The 21,777-nt window shown below is 40.4% G+C and overlaps 1 protein-coding gene across 2 annotated transcripts; it reads right to left on the bottom strand.

Moving 5' to 3' along the window:
- Positions 1-15,200: 15,200 nt before the first annotated feature.
- LOC100353387 (heterogeneous nuclear ribonucleoprotein M) lies at positions 15,201-17,575 on the bottom strand. 2 transcript variants are annotated; one of them, XM_051844844.2, is made up of 2 exons: positions 17,264-17,575; positions 15,201-17,210 (listed from the first exon to the last, which is right to left on the bottom strand). In XM_051844844.2, exon 2 carries the CDS (start codon positions 17,183-17,185, stop codon positions 15,470-15,472), a length of 1,716 nt encoding a protein of 571 aa, XP_051700804.1. In that variant the 5' UTR covers positions 17,186-17,210; positions 17,264-17,575; the 3' UTR covers positions 15,201-15,469. The 2 variants fall into 2 exon arrangements, with proteins under 2 accessions (XP_051700804.1, XP_051700802.1); XM_051844842.2 differs by having other exon boundaries at positions 15,201-17,569.
- Between the last annotated feature and the right edge of the window lie 4,202 nt (positions 17,576-21,777).

A 21,777-nucleotide genomic window follows, 5' to 3' on the forward strand; every position in this document is an offset into this window, starting at 1 on the left:
AACTTGGCTTAGAAACTTTTTTCTATCTTTTGTTGAAATTTGGCTGAATGGATTATTTGGACTTAATAAGTTTTTACTGAAGAAAGAAGATGCCTCTCCCTATCATCAGGAGAAATTTATTTAAATTCCAATGACGACATGAAAGGAAGTGGTGCTAGTGTAGGGAAGAGGCCCACATAGAATAAGTTGACAGCCACACCAAAGAAGAATATGAACAAGTGGAGAGCAGCAATATTGTCTAAAGAATATTCTTGCAACTCATTGGGAAGCAACTCTCACTAATACTAAAAGAACTACATGAATTCATATGACCATTTAGGGGGAGGCATTTAGCCCAACAGTTAAGGCATCACTTCGGTTGCCCACATCGCTTCTCAGAGTGCCTAACTGAGTCCAAGCTATTCCAATTCCAAACCAGCATCCTGCTAATGTGCATCCTGGGAGACAGCAGTGACGGCTCAGTTCTTGTGTCTCTGACATTAACATAGGAGACATGGATAGAATTCCAGTCTGTTGGCTTTGGCCTGTTCCAGCCCTGGCTGTTGTGTGAATGTGTGGAGTAAGCCAGCAGATGGAATATCTTTCTCTCTTTCTGCATTCCAAATAAAATTAAAATAAATATATAAAAATAAAAATCACCTTCTAAATTGTGGAAGCAAAGACAATCCCTAGAAAAATGCTAAGTAAGCCAGGAAGAAATCTTAGTAAAACAGCAGTGATGTAATAAAGTGTTTTCATTAGTGCTATCTTCTTAGAATTGTACCTATGAAATATATGAAATATGTTCTCTTTATATTAATAAACATTTAAAAAGAGATAGTTATTTGTACCCCCATGTTTACTGCAGCTCAACTCACAATAGCTGGATATGGAATAGGTGCTGGCGATGCAGCATAGTGGGTAAAGCCGCCACCTGTGGTACCAGCATGCCATATGGGTGCCAATTCAAATCCTGGATGCTCCACTTCCAACCCAGCTCTCTGTTATGGCCCAGGAAAGCAGAAGAAGACGGCCCAAGTCTCTGGGCCCTGCACTCATGTGGAAGACCTGGAAGAGGCTCCTGGCTTCGGATTGGCACATTACTGGCCATTGCAGTCTGGGGAGTGAACCACCAGCTGAAAGATCTCTAGAACTCTCTCTCTCTCTCTCTTTCTCTGCTTTTGCCTCTCTGTGACTCTGCCTTTCAAATAAATAAATAAATCTTTAAAGAAAAAAGATATGGAATCAACCCAGATGTCTATCAACTGATAACTGGAAAAAGAAATTGTGGTATATATACAATATGGAATACTACTCAGCCATTAAAAAGAATAAAATCCTGTCCTTTGCAAAAAAAAAAAAATGGATCGACTGAAGACCATTATGCTTAGAAAAATGAGCCAGCCCCCAAAATACAAATATCATATGTTTTCCCTGATTTGTGGCAACTAATATACAGAGTACCAAACAAAATGTTATGTATATAAATTAATTTGACATTTTGAGATTTGATTATTATTTATAGCCTTTGTCTTTGACTCTACTGTTGAGTAACAGTGTTTATTCTTCTTACTACTTGTTAACTCTTTACTTAGTACATGGTTAAACTTATGAGTATAAAGTACACTGAAAGTAGATCATTGTAAAAATTAAGAGAGGGTGTTGTATTTTATCAAATGCTTTCTCCATATCTACTGAGATAATCATATAATTTTTCTTCTGCAGTTTGTTAATGTGGTGTATCACATTAATTGATTTGTGAATATTAAACCATCCCTGCATACCAGGGGTAAATCGCACTTAGTCTGGGTGGATGATCTTTCTGATGTGTTGTTGCATTCTATTGGCCAGAATTTTATTGAGGATTTTTGCATCTATGTTCATCAGGGATATTGGTCTGTAATTCTCTTTTAATGCTGCATCTTTTTCAGGTTTAGGAATTAAGGTGATGCTGGCATCATAGAAAGAATTTGGGAGGATTCCATCTTTTTTGATTGTTCTGAATAGTTTCAGAAGAATTGGAGTTAATGCTTCTTTAAATGTCTGGTAGAATTCAGCAGTGAATACATCTGATCCTGGGCTTTTCTTTGTTGGGAGGGACTTTATTACAGATTCAATTTCTGTCTCAGTTATGGGTCTGTTCAGGTTTTCTATGTCTTCATGGTTCAATTTAGGTAGGTTGCGTATGTCCAGGAATCTATCCATTTCTGATAGATTTTCCTGTTTGCTAGCATACAGCTCTTTGTAGTAATTTCTGATGATTCTTTTTATTTCTGTGGTGTCATTACATTCCCTTTTTCATCTCTGATTTTATTGATTTGGGTCTTTTCTTTTTTAATTAGTTGGGCCAATGGTGTGTCAATTTTGTTTATTTTTTCAAAAAACCAGCTCCTCGCTTGGCTGATCTTTTGTAATGTTTTTTTTTTTTTTTGATTCAATCCTGTTGATTTCTTCTCTGATTTTAATTATTTCTCTTCTCCTACTAGATTTGGGTCTGGTTTGCTGCAGTTTTTCCAGATCCTTGAGATGCATTGATAGCTCATTTATTTGGTGCCTTTCCAATTTCTTGATGTAGGCACCTATTGCTATAAACTTTCCTCTTAACACTGCTTTTGCTGTATCCCATAAGTTTTGGTATGTTGTGCTGTTATCCTCATTTACTTCCAGAAAGTTTTTGATTTCTCTTTTGATTTCTTCTATGGGCCAGTGTTCATTCAGGAGCATGTTGTTCAATCTCCATGTGTTTTTATATTCTCTAGGGATTCCTGAGTTGCTAATTTCCAGCTTCATTCCACTGTGGTCTGAGAGGCTGCATGGTATGATTCTAATTCTTTCGAATTTGCTGAGGCTTGCTTTATGGCCTAGTATGTGGTCAATCCTAGAGTAGGTTCCATGCACTACTGAGAAGAATGTAAAATCTTTAAGTGTAGGATGAAAAGTTCTGTAGATATCTGTTAGATCCATTTGGACTATAGTGTTGATTAAATCTGCTGTTTCCTTTTTTATCTTCTGTCTGGGTGATCTGTCCATTGCTGAAAGTGGAGTATTGAAGTCCCCCAGTACTATTGTATTGGGGTCTAAGTCTCCCTTTAAGTCCCTTAACATATCTTTTAAATAAACCGGTGCCCTGTAATTAGGTGCATATACGTTTATAATAGTTACATCTTCCTGTTGAATTGATCCCTTAATCATTATATAGTGCCCCTCTATTTCTCTCTTAACAGTTTTTGTGTTAAAGTTTATTTTGTCTGATATTAAGATGGCTACGCCAGATCTTTTTTGGTTTCTGATGGCATGGAATATCTTTTCCCAGCCTTTCACTTTCAGTCTGTATGCATCGTTGTTGGAAAGATGTGTTCCTTGTAAGCAGCAAATAGATGGGTTTTGTTCCTTAATCCATTCAGCCAGTCTGTGGCTCTCATGGAGATTCCTCAGAAGCCTGACTATAACCCTACCATACAACCCAGCCATCCCACTCCATGGAATTTACCCAAAGGAAATGAAATTGGCAAACAAAAGAGCTGTCTGCACCTCAATGTTCATTGCAGCTCAATTTACAATAGCTAAGACCTGGAATCAACCCAAATGCCCATCAACAATAGACTGGATAAAGAAATTATGGGATATGTACTCTATAGAATACTATACAGCAGTCAAAAACAACAAAATCCGGTCATTTGCAACAAAATGGAGGAATCCAGAAAACATCATGCTGTGGGACAAATATCATATGTTCTCCCTGATTGGTGACAACTAACTGAACACCAAAAAGGAAACCTGTTGAAGTGAAATGGACACTATGAGAAACAGTGACTTGATCAGCCCTTGTCCTGACTGTCGAAGAACAACTTAATACTTTATCCCTTTTAGTATTTTTTGTTCTACTTAATACTATTGGTTGAACTCTTTAATTAACACACAATTATTCTTAGGTGTTTAAATTTAACTAAAAGGTGGTCCTTGTTAAATATAAGAGTGGGAATAAGAGACAAAGGAGATGTACAGTTTGGGACATGCTCAATTGGACTTGCCCCAAATGGTAATGTTAGAAACATGCCAGGGAATTCCAACTCAATCCAATGAAGGTGGCATGTACCAATGCCATCTCACTAGTCAAAGTGGTCAGTTTCAGTTCACAGTTGATCATAATGAAAGGATTAAGAGTCAAAGGGATCACATAAACAAGATTAGTGTCTGCTAATACTAACTGAAAGAATTAAAAGGTGCAAACTGTTGAAATCTTTACTTAGTATATACTAAATTGATCTTCTGTATATAAAGATAATTGAAAATCAATCTTGATGTGAATGGGATGGGAGAGGAAGTGGGAGATGGGATGGTTGTGGATGGGAGGGAGGTTATTGGGGGAGAAAGCTGCTATAATCCAAAAGTTGTACTTTGGAAATTTATATTTATTAAATAAAAGTTAAAAAAAAATTAAGAGAGGAGGGGCCAGTGCTGTGGCATAGTATGGTAAGCCTCCGCCTGCAGCACCAGCATCCCATATGGGTGCTGCTTTGAGTCCCTGCTGTTCAATTTCTGAACCAGCTCCCTGATAATGGACTGGGAAAGCAGTGGAAGATGTCCCAAGTCCTTGAGCCGCTGCATGCACATAGAGGACAGAGAAGAAGCTCCTGGCTGCAGGCTTCAGATCAGCTCAGCTCCGGCCACTGTGGCCATCTGGTGAGTGAACCAGCAGATGGAAGACCTTTCTCTCTATCTGTCTGTCTCTCTTTCTCTCTGCCTGTAACTCTGCCTCTCAAATAAATAAATAAATCTTTTTTAAAAAATTAAGAGAGGAAATAAGAGAGGAGGAAGGATTGGAGCACGGGCAGCAGGAGGGGTAAGGTGGGAAAAATCACTGTGCTCCTAAATCTGTATATATGGAATTCATGAAATTATTTACTTTAAATTAAAAATTAAATTAGTCTTAATACAAGAAAATTATTTTTAAAAGAAAATGTACATTTTCTCAAATTTAAATTAGAAAATTTTAAATTAGCAAATTTTAGAGCCGGCGCCACAGCTCAACAGGTTAATCCTCTGCCTTGCGGCACCGGCACACCGTGTTCTAGTCCCGGTCTGGGCGCCGGATTCTGTCCCGGTTGCCCCTCTTCCAGGCCAGCTCTCTGCTATGGTCTGGGAGTGCAGCGGAGGATGGCCCAAGTGCTTGAGCCCTGCACCCCATGGGAGACCAGGAGACGCACCTGCCTCCTGCCATCGGATCAGCGCAGCGTGCCAGCCGTGGTGGCCATTGGAGGGTGAACCAACGGCAAAGGAAGACCTTTCTCTCTGTCTCTCTCTCTCTCTCACTGTCCACTCTGCCTGTCAAAAAAAAAAAATTAGCAAATTTTAAATTAGAAAATCAATCATTCTGCCAAATGCACTTGCTACCAATGGCTTCTTTTATTTTATTAAATAAGTTCATTGTTTGGATAGTTTGAGGTAATATAGTTGGACCTGTTAATAATCTGCACTCTACCCACTCACATACAAATCACTTCTACTTCCTCATCCTTAGTAAAACAAGGGTCAAGACTAGCAATCAGTAAACTCTCTGAGAACAGTGTCCTGGCTCATGAAAGAATCATACTGAGCAGTTGAACCTACAAAAGGTGTCATTGCCATTGATAATAATTAGAACTATTTATTTTCAACTTGGCCCTTTCAAAAAAGAAACTATTTTGATGCTTGCCATTCTGGCAATAGATTAGGTGGCTGGGACTAACTTTTGCACACATACACACACACACACACACACACAAAACCTAGAAAATCTGGAGAAACATTTAAATCTACTGTAAGACATCACAGAAACAAAGTATTGAACAGTCAACAGGCCAAAGTCCAGATGATAGAAATTCTGGAATGTAAGTGTGGCTGTTAGTGTCATTTTGCCCCCCGGACATTTGCTCTCTCAGGAGAGGCAGTTGAAGAGCAAAGGGTCTGTGCACTTCTTGTCAATTCATTGAGCCAAAAGGGGAAAAACTGCTGGAGCTTGGGACCTTTTGGGAAAGTGGGGCAAGGAGGTGAGTAAACTCATACTATGTACTTGTGCCCTGAATATCCATATCCCAGGAAGTATGGTGAAACAGAAGCAGACTGGCCCATGAAATACCATTGCTAAGCATCAAGTCCTCTCAGTCCCTAAAAGATTAAAATCATTTCAGATCCTCTCCCAGTGCTCAGCAGAAGTAGGCAGAAAGGCTCTCCAGGAGGTAACATCTTCCTGGCCCTCAACTGTATCTTCAAGTACATTTTTAAATAAATTTCTCTGATATAATCAGCATATATAATTTATTATTCTAGTTATATAATTATTATATGCTATATTATGTATTATATAGTATAAATTAGTATATAACATGTAATAGAGGTATATTTTATTATATAATATAGTAATGTATTATATATTTTATAGTTATATAATTATATTTGTAATTTATAACTTACAAATGTTAAAATGTATAATTACTGGATAATTCATAATTATAATTTAAATAATTTATAATTGTTAAATAAGTATAACCACCTATCTGTGACATAATAAACCAGTTAGTTGAGCCATCACCTGTTGCCTTTTGAGGTATGCATTAGCTGAAGTCTGGAGCGAGGAAGAGAGCCAGAACTCAGACCCAAGCATCCCACATGGGATATGAGCATCGCAAGCAGTAGCAACCACCACACAAAATACCCACCCCTTGGAATGGATGTTTTTTAAAAATCATAACATTGAAAGCAACAGCACAACCTTCTTCATCACAATGCTGGCCCCAAGTAATGGTATTTTACAGAGACCACCAGGTGCCATCTAAAAGACAACACAGAGGACATGCTAACCATGGGTCTCAGGAATATTCTGAGCTCTCTACCAATGTTCCACAGAGATTTTCATTTTAGAGTTCGAGAAATAATATGGCCTGGTTCATATTAGCTTAACGACTAAAAGACGTCCTGCTGGGTTACAGGCTCTGTTATACCTCTACCTTTTACTTCTGAATATTTAGAGAAATTTGAATTTTAGAGAAAGTCTTTATTTTGGAGAAATTTCCTTAGTCACCCAACATCCTTACCATGAAAATCAACATAGTAAATTCCTGTGACAATCTGGCATTTTGGACAGTTTCTGTTACTTATTCAAATTCACTAACCTTTTATTCTATAATGTTTAATCTGATGTGGTGTAAGTAGGCAGTTAGTTAAACTTTAGGTGAGCCGGAATTCTTGCAGTCCTGAAATGTAGTGTTCATCTCTTTAACTGTTGATTTCAAATGCTCACTTGCTCAGGTTGCACCTGTCTCATCATTGACCAGGATGCATGCTAAGACTCCACCCTATTTGTATATCCAATTAAGGCACTATCTTCTACCTTATTAAAGAGGCTTGGGGGATTGGTCTCTTTCCACCATGGGCCACACTTGTTCTATCTTTTTTCTCTTTCATGATCAAACCTCTGGCCTACTCATGAAGTATCCTCCATGTCGGGCAGCCCACACTTACACGTGAATGCATGTTTCTTCTCACTTTAAGTAAATCCTGCTCTCACTTGTGTACTATATATGGATGCTTCCTTTTTGAATTCTTATCTCTGTAAGGGCAAGAACCTGGAATAGAAATTAAGATACTCGAGCCCACATCAAATCTGGTGTTAATCCAGTCAAATACAGTTTTTCAATTTAAATACTATGTGCCTCCAGAAGTCCAACTTGAGTATTTTTAAATCTTCCATATTTCTCTTTGACTTGTCCATCCTCTTATTTCTTGAACACATATATATATATTATATACATATACACATATATAATATATACATATTCGATATTTCAATATCCTTACATATTCTGTCATTCTCCAGTATATTTATATTGAGTGATTTTTCTCTTGTTTATGAATTGAATTTTTCCTGTTTCTTTTCACACCTGGTAATTTTTACTGAGTACCTTATATTATGAATTTTATACTGCTAGGTCCTGGAAGGTTTGAGGATTTATTCATTTGTATTCCTTTAAATATTTTGGGAGCTTTCCTTAGAAGTACAGTTATATTATCTGGAATCAGTTGATACTTTTGAGATTGCTTTTAATTTTGTTACAGCATATCAAAAATGGCTTTTATTCTAAATTTTTCCCTCCTACAGAACTAACACCTCTCTGAAGACTCAACTGGATGCTATGTGTGTTGAATGGTCTTTCATTCTGGCTGTTGGAAAAAGAAACTATTCTGAATTCTTTATGAGTCTTTGCTCATTCACTCTTTACAACAATCTTATGAGGTAGTAATGCTCTCATTATTATTATTTTACAGATGATGAAATTGAGATAGAGACATTAAGCACACACAGCTGCTAAGAAGCAAAGCTGTAATTTGAACAAAAGCAGTCTGGCTCCAAAACTTATACAGTTAATCACTATGTTATTCCTTCTTGTTGTTGTCATTATCATTATTATTAATGGCAGGCACAGAGTTCAAGAGCAAACTTATAAATTGATCTCAGAATATACAAGGTAGTATGTCCACTAAGCAGAGAACATTGTGGAGACCTAAGCTGATGAGTTAACTCACTTGTACCCACAAATGATGACAAGGTTGAAGAAATAGGGAGACAGAGTTGGGACTCTCTAACACTGAAAAATCTTTCCAATATTCAAAGATCTCTAGGTGTTCTACAGTCTTAATCTGGAGGAAGATGTGACCCCCCATTCTAAATACCAAAGAAGAATTTTCTAAAAGATTTTTTTTTGAGAGGCAGAGTTACAAAGAGGCCAAGGACAAGGCCAAGGCCAAGGCTGGAACAGTGATCTTCCCTCAGCTGGTTCACTCCCCAAATGTCTGCAACAGCCAGGGCTGAGCCAGGCCAAAGCCAGGAGCCTAGAGGTTCCTCCAGTTTTCCCACATGGGTGCAGGGCCCCAAGCACTTGAGCCATCTTTCAACACTGGATTGGAAATGGAGCAGCTGGGACTCCAACCAGCATCTATATGGCAGCTTTAGCTGATACACCAAAGTATCAGCCCCTACCAAAAAATAATTGATAGTTTGAAACCACTCTGTTTTTCTCCATGGTAGGAAAATCTAAATTTGGTTATTCTCACTTTGTAACAAATGAGAAAGTAAAAAATCTTTGAGCTCTCCCAAGCAACATGTCAAGTAGAACAAATTAAAGATCACTACTTACAAAACTAGAACTAGAATTCAAGTATTCTGGTTCTGGATCCAGAGCTCTGGAATGCACTTTGGGAACAATGACAGTCTAAAAACTTATAATACAGTGCATTTTCAAAAACCAAACACTCACCTGGGTGTATTTGATGAGGATAACTGGTATATGTGACTGGTGTGCTACACTCCAGCATTTACAAGGGTTTCATCTCATGTTATCTCTGTAACAAACTCTCTGGAAGCTGAACCTCTTTCCCCTGCTTAACAGGTGATGAAATCGTGACCCGGAGAATCTCTATGTCAAGATGCCTCAGCAAGCAGACTGGATTGGAAGAGGACCCCTGATGTTGGGTTTTTGTTTTGTTTTTTAAGATTCATTTATTTATTTGAAAGTCAGAGTTACACAGAGAGAGGAGAAGCAGAGAGAGAGAGAGAGAGAGAGAGAGAGAGAGGTCTTCCATCCACTGGTTCACTCCCCAAATGGCCACAACAGCTGGAGCTGTGCCAATCCGAAGCCAGGAGCCAGGAGTTTCCTCTGGGTCTCCCAGGTAGGTGCAGGGGCCCAAGGAATTGGGCCACCTTCTACTGCTTTCCCAGGCCATAGCAGAGAGCTGGATTGGAAGTGGAGCAGCTGGATCTCAGAACCAGCGCCCATATGGTTTGCCAGCACTTCAGGCCAGGGCATTAACCCACTGCACCACAGCACTGGCCCAGATGTTGTGTTCTTATCCTTTGTGATTTCTGTGCCACGGAACTTAGGATCTCTACCACTAGACCATGATGAACAAAAAAATCATAGATTGTTGACCCTCAACCTTTTCAGAGTTTCTTTTCCCTATAATATATAAAATCATGTACATTTTAGCCTTGAATGTTGTTTGTAAGCTTCAAGGCTTGGATGTTTTTGAGATGGTTAATGGACTTGACTCTGGAATGGTTAACTGGCAAGAAGACTCTGAAGTCCAGGCACACAAAGTAGGTGTAAAATTTGCCTAATTCTGCTTGTGCCATGTCCAGACTTGGGAAAGTGTGAGAATTTCTGTTGATATTATTTTTTACTATGTAACCAAAAACAAAAAAAAAGGTACTTACAAGTTTGAAGGCTGACATAAGCAAGCACTCTGAGAATTGTGTGGGGAGGTTTTGTTTCAGGACACAAGTCAGGTTCAGGTCAACTTCCTATGTCCTTCATTCTCAGCTAGCACAGACATGTTGTTTCCAGGAACAACGACAAACGTGTAAGAGAGAGAAGCAGGACCATAAAATTGATTTGAAGATCTCTTGAGAATTGACACATCCTCACAACACAAATGAAATGGGGATGAATCCCCCCACCTCCTTCTGAGATATCCTGCAGCGTTACAAAGAGGGAGTAAAGAAATGGGAATAATAATCCAACATACCACATTTCTCGTTTTTATTATACATTTCACTTTTGAAAAAAAATTGTTTTCAAAGAATATATTTTTTCTCAAGATTGACACAGTGGGAAAGTAACCATTACAGTTTTATATTTATGGATGTATTATTTTAGGACAAGTGAAACACATTTGAGCATTAACTCTCAGTTGAGAATTTGTAGTATTTTAATACATCAACCAAGGAAACTTCTTTCTTAATGGAACTTCTCGGCTGGCGCCGTGGCTCACTAGGCTAATCCTCCGCTTTGCGGCGCCGGCACACCGGGTTCTAGTCCCGGTCGGGGCGCCGGATTCTGTCCCGGTTGCCCCTCTTCCAGGCCAGCTCTCTGCTGTGGCCAGGGAAGGCAGTGGAGGATGGCCCAAGTACTTGGGCCCTGCACCCACATGGGAGACCAGCAGAAGCACCTGGCTCCTGCCTTTGGATAGGCGCGGTGCGCTGGCCGCAGCGCGCAGACCGCGGCGGCCATTGAAGGGTGAACCAACGGCAAAAAGGAAGACCTTTCTCTCTCTCTCTCTCTCTCTCTCTCTCTCACTGTCCACTCTGCCTGTCAAAAAAAAAAAAAAAAAAAAAAAAAAAAAAGGAGCTTCTCTACATGAAGTTCTCTAAGCTTTTCTTCGTAGGATTTCTATTTTTTATTTTGTAAAGCAAATGTTTAAGATATCTCTGTGTTGATGCTTTATATTAGGGTCAAAAAGGGAGTAGACCCTTGGGACTATGGAGATACTGACTCCAGCTCTCTTCTACTGACCATGTAACCATGAGATTGATGTTTAAGCCAACAGAATTCACTAGTGGCTGATGGATGTGTCAATTCATAAGCTAAAGTTACTTTGTATTAAAATCTCTCCTGGAATCTTAAGGAAAAATCATTCCATTCAAATAATAGTGAATTCCAGCAAAAGTCATTTGGAGGCACATCTTGTAAAAGTGAACATTAAAGCAAAATTGCCGGTAAAGAACAAGCCTGCATGCAAATTGCTCTGCTGTGCTCCAGAACAAAGAGCACATTCAGTGTTGGCGCCTCAGTACCCATATCCATCAACTAACTCCTTTCCTAGAACAAATCACTCTGCACAGCCACCACCTGGGGAACAAAGAGTACTCAAATTCACATAAACATGCAAGATTCAAATACAGAGTGAAACAAGTAAAGGACAGTCTCTGAATCTCAACTTTCAGTTGAAGGGAGGACACCAAATCAGACCAATCTCACCTTCTACTATTCAAAGATTAATACTTTAAAATTTTTAAATTTGAAAATGATAATCTCATTTCTAAATAATGAAGTATCAGATGCAGCTGTAGAACAGCAAGTTAAGCCGCCACCTGGGAAACCTGCGGCAGTATCAGAGTGCCAGTTTGAGTCCTGGCTATTCTGTTTCCAATCCAGCTTCCTGCTAATGTGCCTGGGAAGGCAGCAGATGATGGGCCCTGCCACCCACGTGGGAGACCCAGATGGAATTCCTTGCTCCTGACTTTGAGCTGGCCCAGCCCTGATTGTTGTGGCCATTTGGAGAGTGAACCGAAGGATGGAAGAGCTCTCTCTGTCCCTCCCTCTATGTCACTCTTTCAAATAAATAATTCTTTAGAAAATAATCAAGTATGGGAATTTTTCTCTTTCATAATTGAGATTTAATTGGCTGTGTTGAGGACCAATACAGACATCAACATGTACAAAATTGTTAACACAATGTACCAAAAATCTAAAAAGTTCTGTACTGTGACTCTTTTTTAAGCAATTACTTCAGTGATTTTGCAGCTTTCAATCTCCAGGCAAATTTTCTTTAAGAGGCTATTGTCATGGAATCCTGAAACCTGGGTCCACTCACCCTATACACAGTAAGCCAATCCCTGACACCAGGGCAAAGAAAAAAGTAGGAGCAGAGCAGGGATTTGAGTAACACAAAAATCCTCAAAGTTCCCCCAAAATTAAGCAAAGTTAATCTTTAATCTTACCTCACTCATAACAGTGAGTTAATCTTTATTAAGGAATTAACTTGTAGCCACAAAAATAGAGACAGAGGAAATGCAAGCCAAAGGAGAGAGCTCAGGGCCTGATAAAATCTACAGCAGGCCGGCACCACGGCTCAATAGGCTAATCCTCCGCCTTGCAGTGCTGGCACACCGGGTTCTAGTCCCGGTCGGGGTGCCGGATTCTGTCCCGGTTGCCCCTCTTCCAGGCCAGCTCTCTGCTGTGGCCAGGGAGTGCAGTGGAGGATGGCCACAGCGCGCCAGCCGCGGCGGCCATTGGAGGGTGAACCAACGGCAAAAAAGAAGACCTTTCTCTCTGTCTCTCTCTCTCACTGTCCACTCTGCCTGTCAAAAAAAAAAAAAAAGTCTACAGCAAATGCATTAGGGATAGAAGCTTGGTTTCAGTACCAAGTATTCATATCCTCAAACTCTGATAAGCATGTTGGCAAATCCCAACAGTTCACAGTTTAATGTCGTGGACATTGCAAACTCAAAATTCCAATCTTCTGCAATAAAATGATCAGAACTAGATTGCCATGACCAAACGTGCTGCAAAATGCACTCAATTATAACAGAGCAATGATCACAGACTGGTTCTCTCTGGGAAACAATTTTACTTAAAAGCAGCACAGGAATATAAATAATTTAAAATGTTAAAGACATGTTAAACGCATAACTGGCCTCCAAATTGCATTTTGTTTATTTCATATTGTGGGGTATAAAAACTATGCCCCATCTATGGAATGTTAAACTGACTCCCAAGAGTCAAAGAAACTGATAGTTCAATATCCCACTATATTCTGGTTATACCAAAAAATGGGTAACCACTAAATGAGTTTACCTCTTAAAAAATTGGCTTGCACTTCAAAAATAGGATGACATAAGATTCCTTATTTTTAAAAAAGTGTTCCTAGAGTTATTAAAAAACTTGCATTTATAAGATCCACAAGTGGAAAGTGACACAGAGACCATGAGTAAGGGGATGGCAGTCTCAATAAATTACTGTGTGATCTTAAAAAAGAAAAGAAACCTGCATATGTAACCAAGCAACTGGATTCTTAGTTCAGAGAAACAAAGACTCTCTCTCTCTCTCTCTCTCTCTCTCTCTCACACACACACACACACACACACACACAAATATGTGTGTGTATATATATATATATCATGAATGTATATAAAATATATATAAATACATGTGCATATATATGTGTATATAACATACTTCAATAGGTAAATAGTTAAACTATAGTACATCCATATCATTTAATACCACACAGGAACAAACTATCATATTATACATACGATAATCAGAACAGGAACAGGCATTCAGCCCAGCAGTTAAGATACCTGCATCCCACACTGGAGTATCAGGGAAGCCCAAAGTCATGGCAGGCACTGTGGTACAGCAGGTTAAGTGACTGCCTGGATTGTCCTCATACCAAAACCAGAGTGCTGGGGATTAAGTCCCACTTCTGGCCCTGCCAAGGTGTACCCTGGGAGGCAGCAGAGAATGGCCCAAATACTTGGGTTCCTGCCATCCATGTAGGAGACCTGGATGTTATTCCTGGTTCCTGGCTTCAGCCTTGTCCAGTCTCAGCTGCTGCAGACATTTGGGAAGTAAACCAGGAGATAGAAGATCTCTCTCTCTCTCTGCCTTTCAAATAAATAAAACCTAAAAAAAAAAAAAATTAGTGACAAATCTGAGGGGATGAGAGGGTGAGGGATGGGGAGAAAGAGCTACAGTGTACAGTTTCATGTTTTTGAGAGGACCTAAATGTCTTTTGAAAAGATTTGTTTATGTATTTGAAAGTCAGAGTTACAGAGAGGTCCTCCATCTGCTGGTTCACTCCCCAAATGGCGGCAACAGCCAGTGTGGGGCCAGGCCAAAGCCAGGAGCCAGAAGCTTCATCCGGGTCTCCCAGATGGGTGGTAGAGTCCCAAGCACTTGAGCCATCTTCCGCTGCTTTTCCCAGGCCATTAGCAGAGAGCTGGATCAGAAGTGGAGCAGCCAGGACATGAGCCAGCACCCATATAGGATGTCAGTGTTGCAGGCGGTGGCTTTACCCTCTATGCCACAATACTGGCTCTTCAAATTATTTTTTTTTTTTGGACAGGCAGAGTGGACAGTGAGAGAGACAGAGAGAAAGGTCTTCCTTTTGCCGTTGGTTCACCCTCCAATGGCCGCACCACGCTGATCCGAAGGCAGGAGCCAGGTGCTTCTCCTGGTCTCCCATGTGGGTGCAGGGCACAAGGACTTGGGCCATCCTCCACTGCACTCCTGGGCCATAGCAGAGAGCTGGCCTGGAAGAGGGGCAACCGGGATAGAATCCGGTGCCCCAACCAGGACTAGAACCCGATGTGCCAGAACTGCAAGGCGGAGGATTAGCCTATTGAGCTGCGGCGCCGGCCTCCTCAAATTATCTTAACATCAACTGTGGTGATGGTTGTGCATGACTGTGCATGGTTTGCAAGCTTTTTTGCACATAATAAATTTATCTTTTTATTTCATTTCCAAGAACTTTTTGAAGTCCCTTATATCTGTAAATATAATTTAAAAAAACATTGAATCATATACTTCCAATGTGTGGACTGCATGGCATGACATTTTTGGCTCAATAAAGCTGTTAACGTAAAAAAAAAGTTATATTTTTAAAAATGATCAACTTTCATCTTTTTTTTTTTTTCAGGAACTTGTATTTATTATCAAAGTCTTATTCGATGTCAACAAGATGCCACAACTACAAAAAAAATTGCGCACATTGCAATCTCAATGCAAACAGTCAAATGGAACCCCAGTCATTAAAAAAGTAATTCAAATTACCCCAAAAAGCAACTGAATTTTTTAAACATCTCTATACATCCAGCCAACAAATTAAAATGGTTAACAAGAAAAAATACAAATTCAGAGGTCTGGTATCGATGTTTAAAAAAGGCAAGTGCTTAAGCATTTCTATCGATTCGAACATCAATCTCTCGGCCACTCAGCTTCATGCCATTCATCATCCGGCAGGCTCGCTCCGCCACCTCTGGCGACTCAAACTTAACCACACCGCACCCCTTGGACTTCCCGTTCTCCATCTTGATGTCGGCGTACAGCACGTGGCCACATTCGTTGAACTTGTCCTTTAGCATCTTCCATGTAAAATCAAATGGGAGATTTCTCACAAAGATCTGGCAGGCCTTCCTGGCCACCCCAGGAGCATGGCCTCCAGCTCCACCAAAGGAACCTGCGAAGCTTCCTCCAAAGTTGCCACGTTCCATCTCAATGGCACGGTCAAAACTGGCACCTCCACCGCCACCCATGGCCAGGCCCATGCGCTCGATGCCAGCGCCCAGGGCTGGGCCCATGGCGGGGCCCATGCGCTCCAGGCTGTTGGCGCCCATGCGCTCCAGGCCCATGCACTCGAGACTGTTGGTGCCCATGCGCTCCAGGCCCATGCGCTCGAGGTTGTTGGCGCCCATGCGCTCCAGGCCGCTGGCCATGCGATCCATCACGGGGCCCATCCGCTCCAGGCTGGCCCCCATGCCTGCTGGCACCATGCGCTCCATGCTCAGGCCCATGCGCTCGATGGCAGGGCCCATGCGCTCCACGCCAGAGCCCATCCGCTCAATGGTCTGGCCCACACGGTCAATGGGCGCAGCCATGCGCTCCAGGCCGAAGCCCATGCCGGCGCCCATGCGCTCCACACCAGAGCCAATGCGCTCCATGGTCTGGCCCATGCGCTCGATGCTGGAGGCCATGTGGTCGAGGCCCAGCGGGCCCATGCGCTCGATGCCGGAGCCCATGCGTTCCACTGAGCCCATGCGGTCCATGACCAGGCCCATGCGCTCGATCTCAGAGCCCACTCGATCCATGCCGTGGCCCAGGCCTGCGCCCATGCGCTCCATGCCAGCACCCCCGATGCGGTCGATGCCGGGGCCCATCCTCTCAATCCCCGGAACACTGCCTCCGCCTCCACCTCCTCCCTGCTTTGCAATGATCTCTCCTCTCTTCAGTGCATTACTTAGGATTTCGTTTATCCTGCCCATGTTCATCCCAGATCCAAATCGCCCCATGTTTTCCATACCACCACCAAAGGGGCCTTCCATGGCTCCCATTTTATTTATTCCAAATCCTATGCCTTCCATTCCCATTCCTGCAGGCCCTATGTTTCCCATACCAATGCCTTTATTCAAATGATTGGCATCAATAGGCTGCCCTCCTGGTCCTAACCCCATGCCGATACCACCAAGTCCATGGGGCAGTTGTTGTGGACGCTCAGGAGGGAAAAAATCTCCCTTTGGTAAGGCCCTCTCATCCATTTTGACGTGCATCGGTCTGTCAAACAGCAGTTGACCGTTAAACATAGATATAGCTTGCACAGCTTCAATGGACTGCTCAAAAGTCACAGTGCCTATTCCTCGACTTTTCCCATCTTTATCCTCCAGAATGTCTGCTCGGACCACCACACCAGCCATACTAAATACTTCCTTCAGTTTCTTCCAGCCAACTTTATAATCCAGATTTGCTACAAATACTGTGCTTCCAAGTCTTCCAGCCTTTTGCATTGCTCTCCTGGCATGTTCACCATCAGGATCTTCCTTTACTTTCAGTGGCCGTCCACTCAAACTATGCTTGTTTAGAACTTCAGCAGCTTTTTTCATGCTCTCTTCCATCTTGAATTCAACAACGGCACATCCCCTTGACTTTCCTTCAGCGTCCATTAAGAGCTCCACGTATGTTACCTCACCAACTTTTTCTTTAACCAGGTCTTTAAGTGACTGCCATTTCACATCAAAAGGTATGTTTGTGATGAAGGCTCGGTATCTCTTTGTCGGATTGGCGTAAGGTTCAAAGCGATTGCCTCCTCTTTTTATGTTTTTCTCCTTCCTCTTCTCATTCTGAGTAGGTCGTTCTCCTTCACTCTTCGGGCCCGGAGTCCCATTGCCGCTCGGCACGCCGGGCGCGCCGCTCTCCTCCTCCATTTTGGGTTCCGTCGCCGCCACCTCGGCCGCCGCTTCGACCCCTGCCGCCATTTTCTCCGCGTCTAGGCTTTGTGTCTCAACTTTCATCTTTAAAAATGATCAATTCTCATAGACTAAAAAATTACTCAAGACTGGCAAAGATAAGGAGAAAACTCCTCTCTCATTCATTGCCGAAGAGAATAAAATAATTTCTAAAATCTTTTGAAGGACAATTTGGCATCTCAATGTAAGCATTCACTGAAATTTAATCTAGCAAGTCTTCTTTTAGCAATGTGGCTGAAGGGGAAAAAAATCATGGATGAGTGACGTAACATTAGTTGAATACTTTTCATAAAAGTCCCAAAGTGGTGACAACCTAAATGCCCAATAATGAGGACTGGGAAAAGAAAAAAAGATGCATTATGTGTTATAACTGTGGAATATTATAAAATCATCAAAATATCATATAAAATAATATGTAATTCTGTGATAAATGTGAACATATTGAAATCTAGAGAAAAATTACTGAATACTATGCACATTATGGTCATTTTTTGCTAAATATTCATGCATTTATGCATAAAAACAGGCATCAAAATGTATCACTGATAATTTCAGTTAGGATTGGATGCATTTTTTAAGCGTGTCTATATTTTTTAAACTTTCAAAATATATATATACACATTAATGAGAGAAATAAAATAATAATAAAAGTTCTTACTTTAACAGATGCAAGAAAATGGCCAAATCCATGCTAACATATGCAGATGAAAGCCATGCACCAGGGTTTATGCTGAGACCTCTATCAGGAAAAGCCAAGAGCTCATAGAGATGCTGCTGAAAGCTCAAATTATGAAGTGAAAATTACATAGGCAAGGTTTTGAGAGACAAAAATGACTGCAAGTAATTCCAAGATGCTCCAAGTAGCTGTCCTTAACAAGCCCTTGCAAGGACAATACCTCTTGCCCCACAGCCTGACAATTGTCTTCCACCTTGTCAGTCATGTAGGATAAGGAGAGACTACTGGATAGGCCATTTATTTTGAATTTTCTGATCTTTTTCAAAATTAGATTCAGGTCATAAAGTTTAGGCATGAATATTGCATAAGTGATGTTATGTTATCCTCAGTGCACCATTTCAGAAGCTACATAATATCCAATTTGTTTCATAGACTTCATCCACAAAGCTCAATAAACCTTTACAATTAGAATTTTTGGTTTTTTGGTCAGAAAAGTTTCATGTTCCCCTTTTTCCCTCTAAATTTTCCCCCTGCATAAAAGTGAATATGAAAGAATTCAAAACTTATGTTCACACTGAAATCTGTACATATCTATCACACAATTTTATTGTAAATAGCCAAAAACTGTAAACAGCTTAAACATATACCAGCTAAGGAGTGGTTAAACAAACTGAAGCACATACATACTACATATACCATTCAGAAATAAAAAGGAATGAACTATTGATACACTCACATTTTGAAAGAATCTCCAGAAAGTTATGCTCAATGAAAAAAAGTTAATAGTTAGCATGGGGTCGGCGCTGTGGAGCAGCGGGTTAAAGCCCTGGCCTGCAGCGCCGACATCCCATATGGCCCCAGTTCTAGTCCTGGCTGCTCCACTTCTGATCCAGCTCTCTGCTATGGCCTGGGAAAGCAATAGAAGATGGCCCAAGTCTCTGGGCCCTTGCACACACGCGAGAGACCTGGAGGAAGCACCTGCCTCCTGGCTTCAGATCGGCCCAGCTCTAGCCATTGCGGCCATCTGGGGAGTGAGCCAGCGGATGGAAGACCTCTCTCTCTGTCTCTACCTCTCTCTGTAACTCTTTCAAATAAATAAAATAAATCTTTAAAAAAAAGATAGCATGATTTTACCTACATAGCACTTTTGAAATGACAAAATTACCAAAATCTAGAATGGACTAGTGGATTAGGACAAAGGAGGGGCAGAAGAGTGGGTGAGAGAGAGGTAGAGACAATAGGAAGGATTTTCAGGGTCATGAAATTGTTCAGTTTCTTGACAGTGGAGGCACAAGCAACCTCCATGCATTATATAATTGTATAAAAATATTAAATATGTACAGACAGAATACTGAATACAAGGAAAACTAAGGAAATCTGAGTAAGATAGGTAAATTGTAAGATATCAATATACTAGGTGTGATATTGTGCAATAGTTTTGCAAATGTTACCACTGGGTGAATCTGGATAAAAAGAACACAGGATCTCTATTATTATTACAACTGCGTATGAATCTATAATATGCATAATATACTTCAATTGAAACAAATACAGAGCTAGTCACAGCTGAGTTCATTCATGAAAATTGATCATTCTAATGAAATTATGTATCTACGAGTTTGTATGATGGAATTTATGGTAGTTCTTAAACAGTTTATCCCACCTTACTTATTTTTGTAGTATATTTCTATTTAGGCAGCTCATTTCTGTGACTATTTTTTTATTCCCTCAGTCATTGATTTGTGGTGTTTCTCTTCCACATATGATCATTATAATCAGCTTTTCATTTATCATTGTTTATGATATTTTTATCTCTTTGTTATAAGTGTTTCATCATCAAAAAATATAAGAAATCTGTAATAAAGTGGCTTTCCAAATAAGAAAAAAAGTGAACACAGCTTTTTAGGAAGAAATGTGAAAATTCTTGCTCATGGTATTTGGTCATTCATTTTAACAATGCCAAGCACTATTTTGGAGCTAAAAATCCCCACTTTCATGGAGATTATGGTCAACCAGATTAGAAAATAGGCATGTAAATAACCATATATCACTTAATACTAAACGCAGTAAAGAAAAATATACCTGGACAATTACCAATAGGAAACAAGGAGACCCTGATGCAGAAGGGGTGGCATTCTGACAGCTTGTCTGAAGAGATGACATCTGAACAGAGACATGGATGACATGATGGGATATAGTTTGCTGTTAGCAAGACAAAACTAATGTTGACTCCTCTAAAAGAGATGCTTTTTAATTCATGATTCCAAGGTTAATTAAAGAAAAGTGAGTCCTTAACCAAACTTCCTTACCTTTCAACCAAAAGCCTGAAGTAGTTGGTTACAAGATAAAAAGGAGTCATATACTTAATCCTACTCTTTCATTCTCCTGTCCTTTGATATGTTTTAAAAGTGAGTCTAGCTCTTTCAATTTCTGTTTGCTATGAAAGGTCTTTATTTCACCTTCATTCACAAATGAGAGCTTTGCAGGATATAATATTCTGGGCTGGCAGTTTTTCTCTCTTAGTACCTGGGCTATGTCTCGCCATTCCCTTCTAGCCTGTAGGGTTTCTGATGAGAAGTCTGCTGTGAGTCTAATTGGAGATCCTCTGAGAGTAATCTGATGTTTCTCTCTTGCACATTTTAGAATCTTTTCTTTGTGTTTCACTGTGGTGAGTTTGATTACAACGTGTCATGGTGAGGATCTCTTTTGGTCATGTTTATTAGGAGTTCAATGAGCTTCCTGTACTAGGATGTCTCTGTCCTTCTCCAAACCCGGGAAGTTCTCTGCTAGTATCTCACTAAAAAGACCTTCTAATCCTTTCTCTCTCTCCATGCCTTCAGGAACTCCTAGAACCCAAATGTTGCGTTTTTTAATAGTATCCTGTAGATTCCCAACAGTATTTTTTAGATTTCTAATTTCCTCTTCTTTTCTTTGGTTTGACTATATACTTTCCTGTGCTCTGTCTTCTAAGTCTGATATTCTCTCTTCTACTTCACTGACTCTGTTTTTAAGGATCTCTAATGTGTTTGTTATTTGATCTATTGAGTTCTTCATTTCATTTTGATTTCTCTTCACTATCACACTTTCCTGTTCTACTAGTTTCTGTGTTTCATTTTGATTCCTCCTTAAGATTTCATTTTCATGAGAGAGATTTTCTATCCTGTCCAGTAAGGATTTACATAGCTCAAGCATTTGTTTTTGAAAACTTCTAAATGTTCTTATAAATGTTTTGAAATCTGTATCTTGCATTTCTTCCATCTCATCATCTTCATAATCTTGGCTTGAGATGTCTTGTTCATTCGGGGGTGTCATTATGTCTTCCTTGTTCTTGTTTCCTCGGTTTCTGCGTTTGTTGCTTGGCATTGTGGAGATATTCTTTGGATTCTTCTTCCCTTGCTGTGGTGTTTTGTTTTTTTTTCTTGTTATACTATGACTGTATTAAGTGGACTGTCTGCTTTTGATGGAGCCTTAGAGGCTTGAGATGGGTGTGGCCAGAGAGCTCTGTTTGGCTCCTCAGGGTTAAGGGTGTGCCAAAGGTGACACTCCCAGGTTAGGCATGGTAAAT

The sequence above is a fragment of the Oryctolagus cuniculus genome, chromosome 1 (genome assembly GCF_964237555.1).
Source record: "Oryctolagus cuniculus chromosome 1, mOryCun1.1, whole genome shotgun sequence".
Classification (NCBI taxonomy): domain Eukaryota; kingdom Metazoa; phylum Chordata; class Mammalia; order Lagomorpha; family Leporidae; genus Oryctolagus; species Oryctolagus cuniculus.

What these genes read in the sequence shown, in the direction of transcription:
- LOC100353387 (XM_051844842.2), bottom strand. Translation starts at nt 17,545, where the DNA reads ATGGCGGCAGGGGTCGAAGCGGCGGCCGAGGTGGCGGCGACGGAACCC.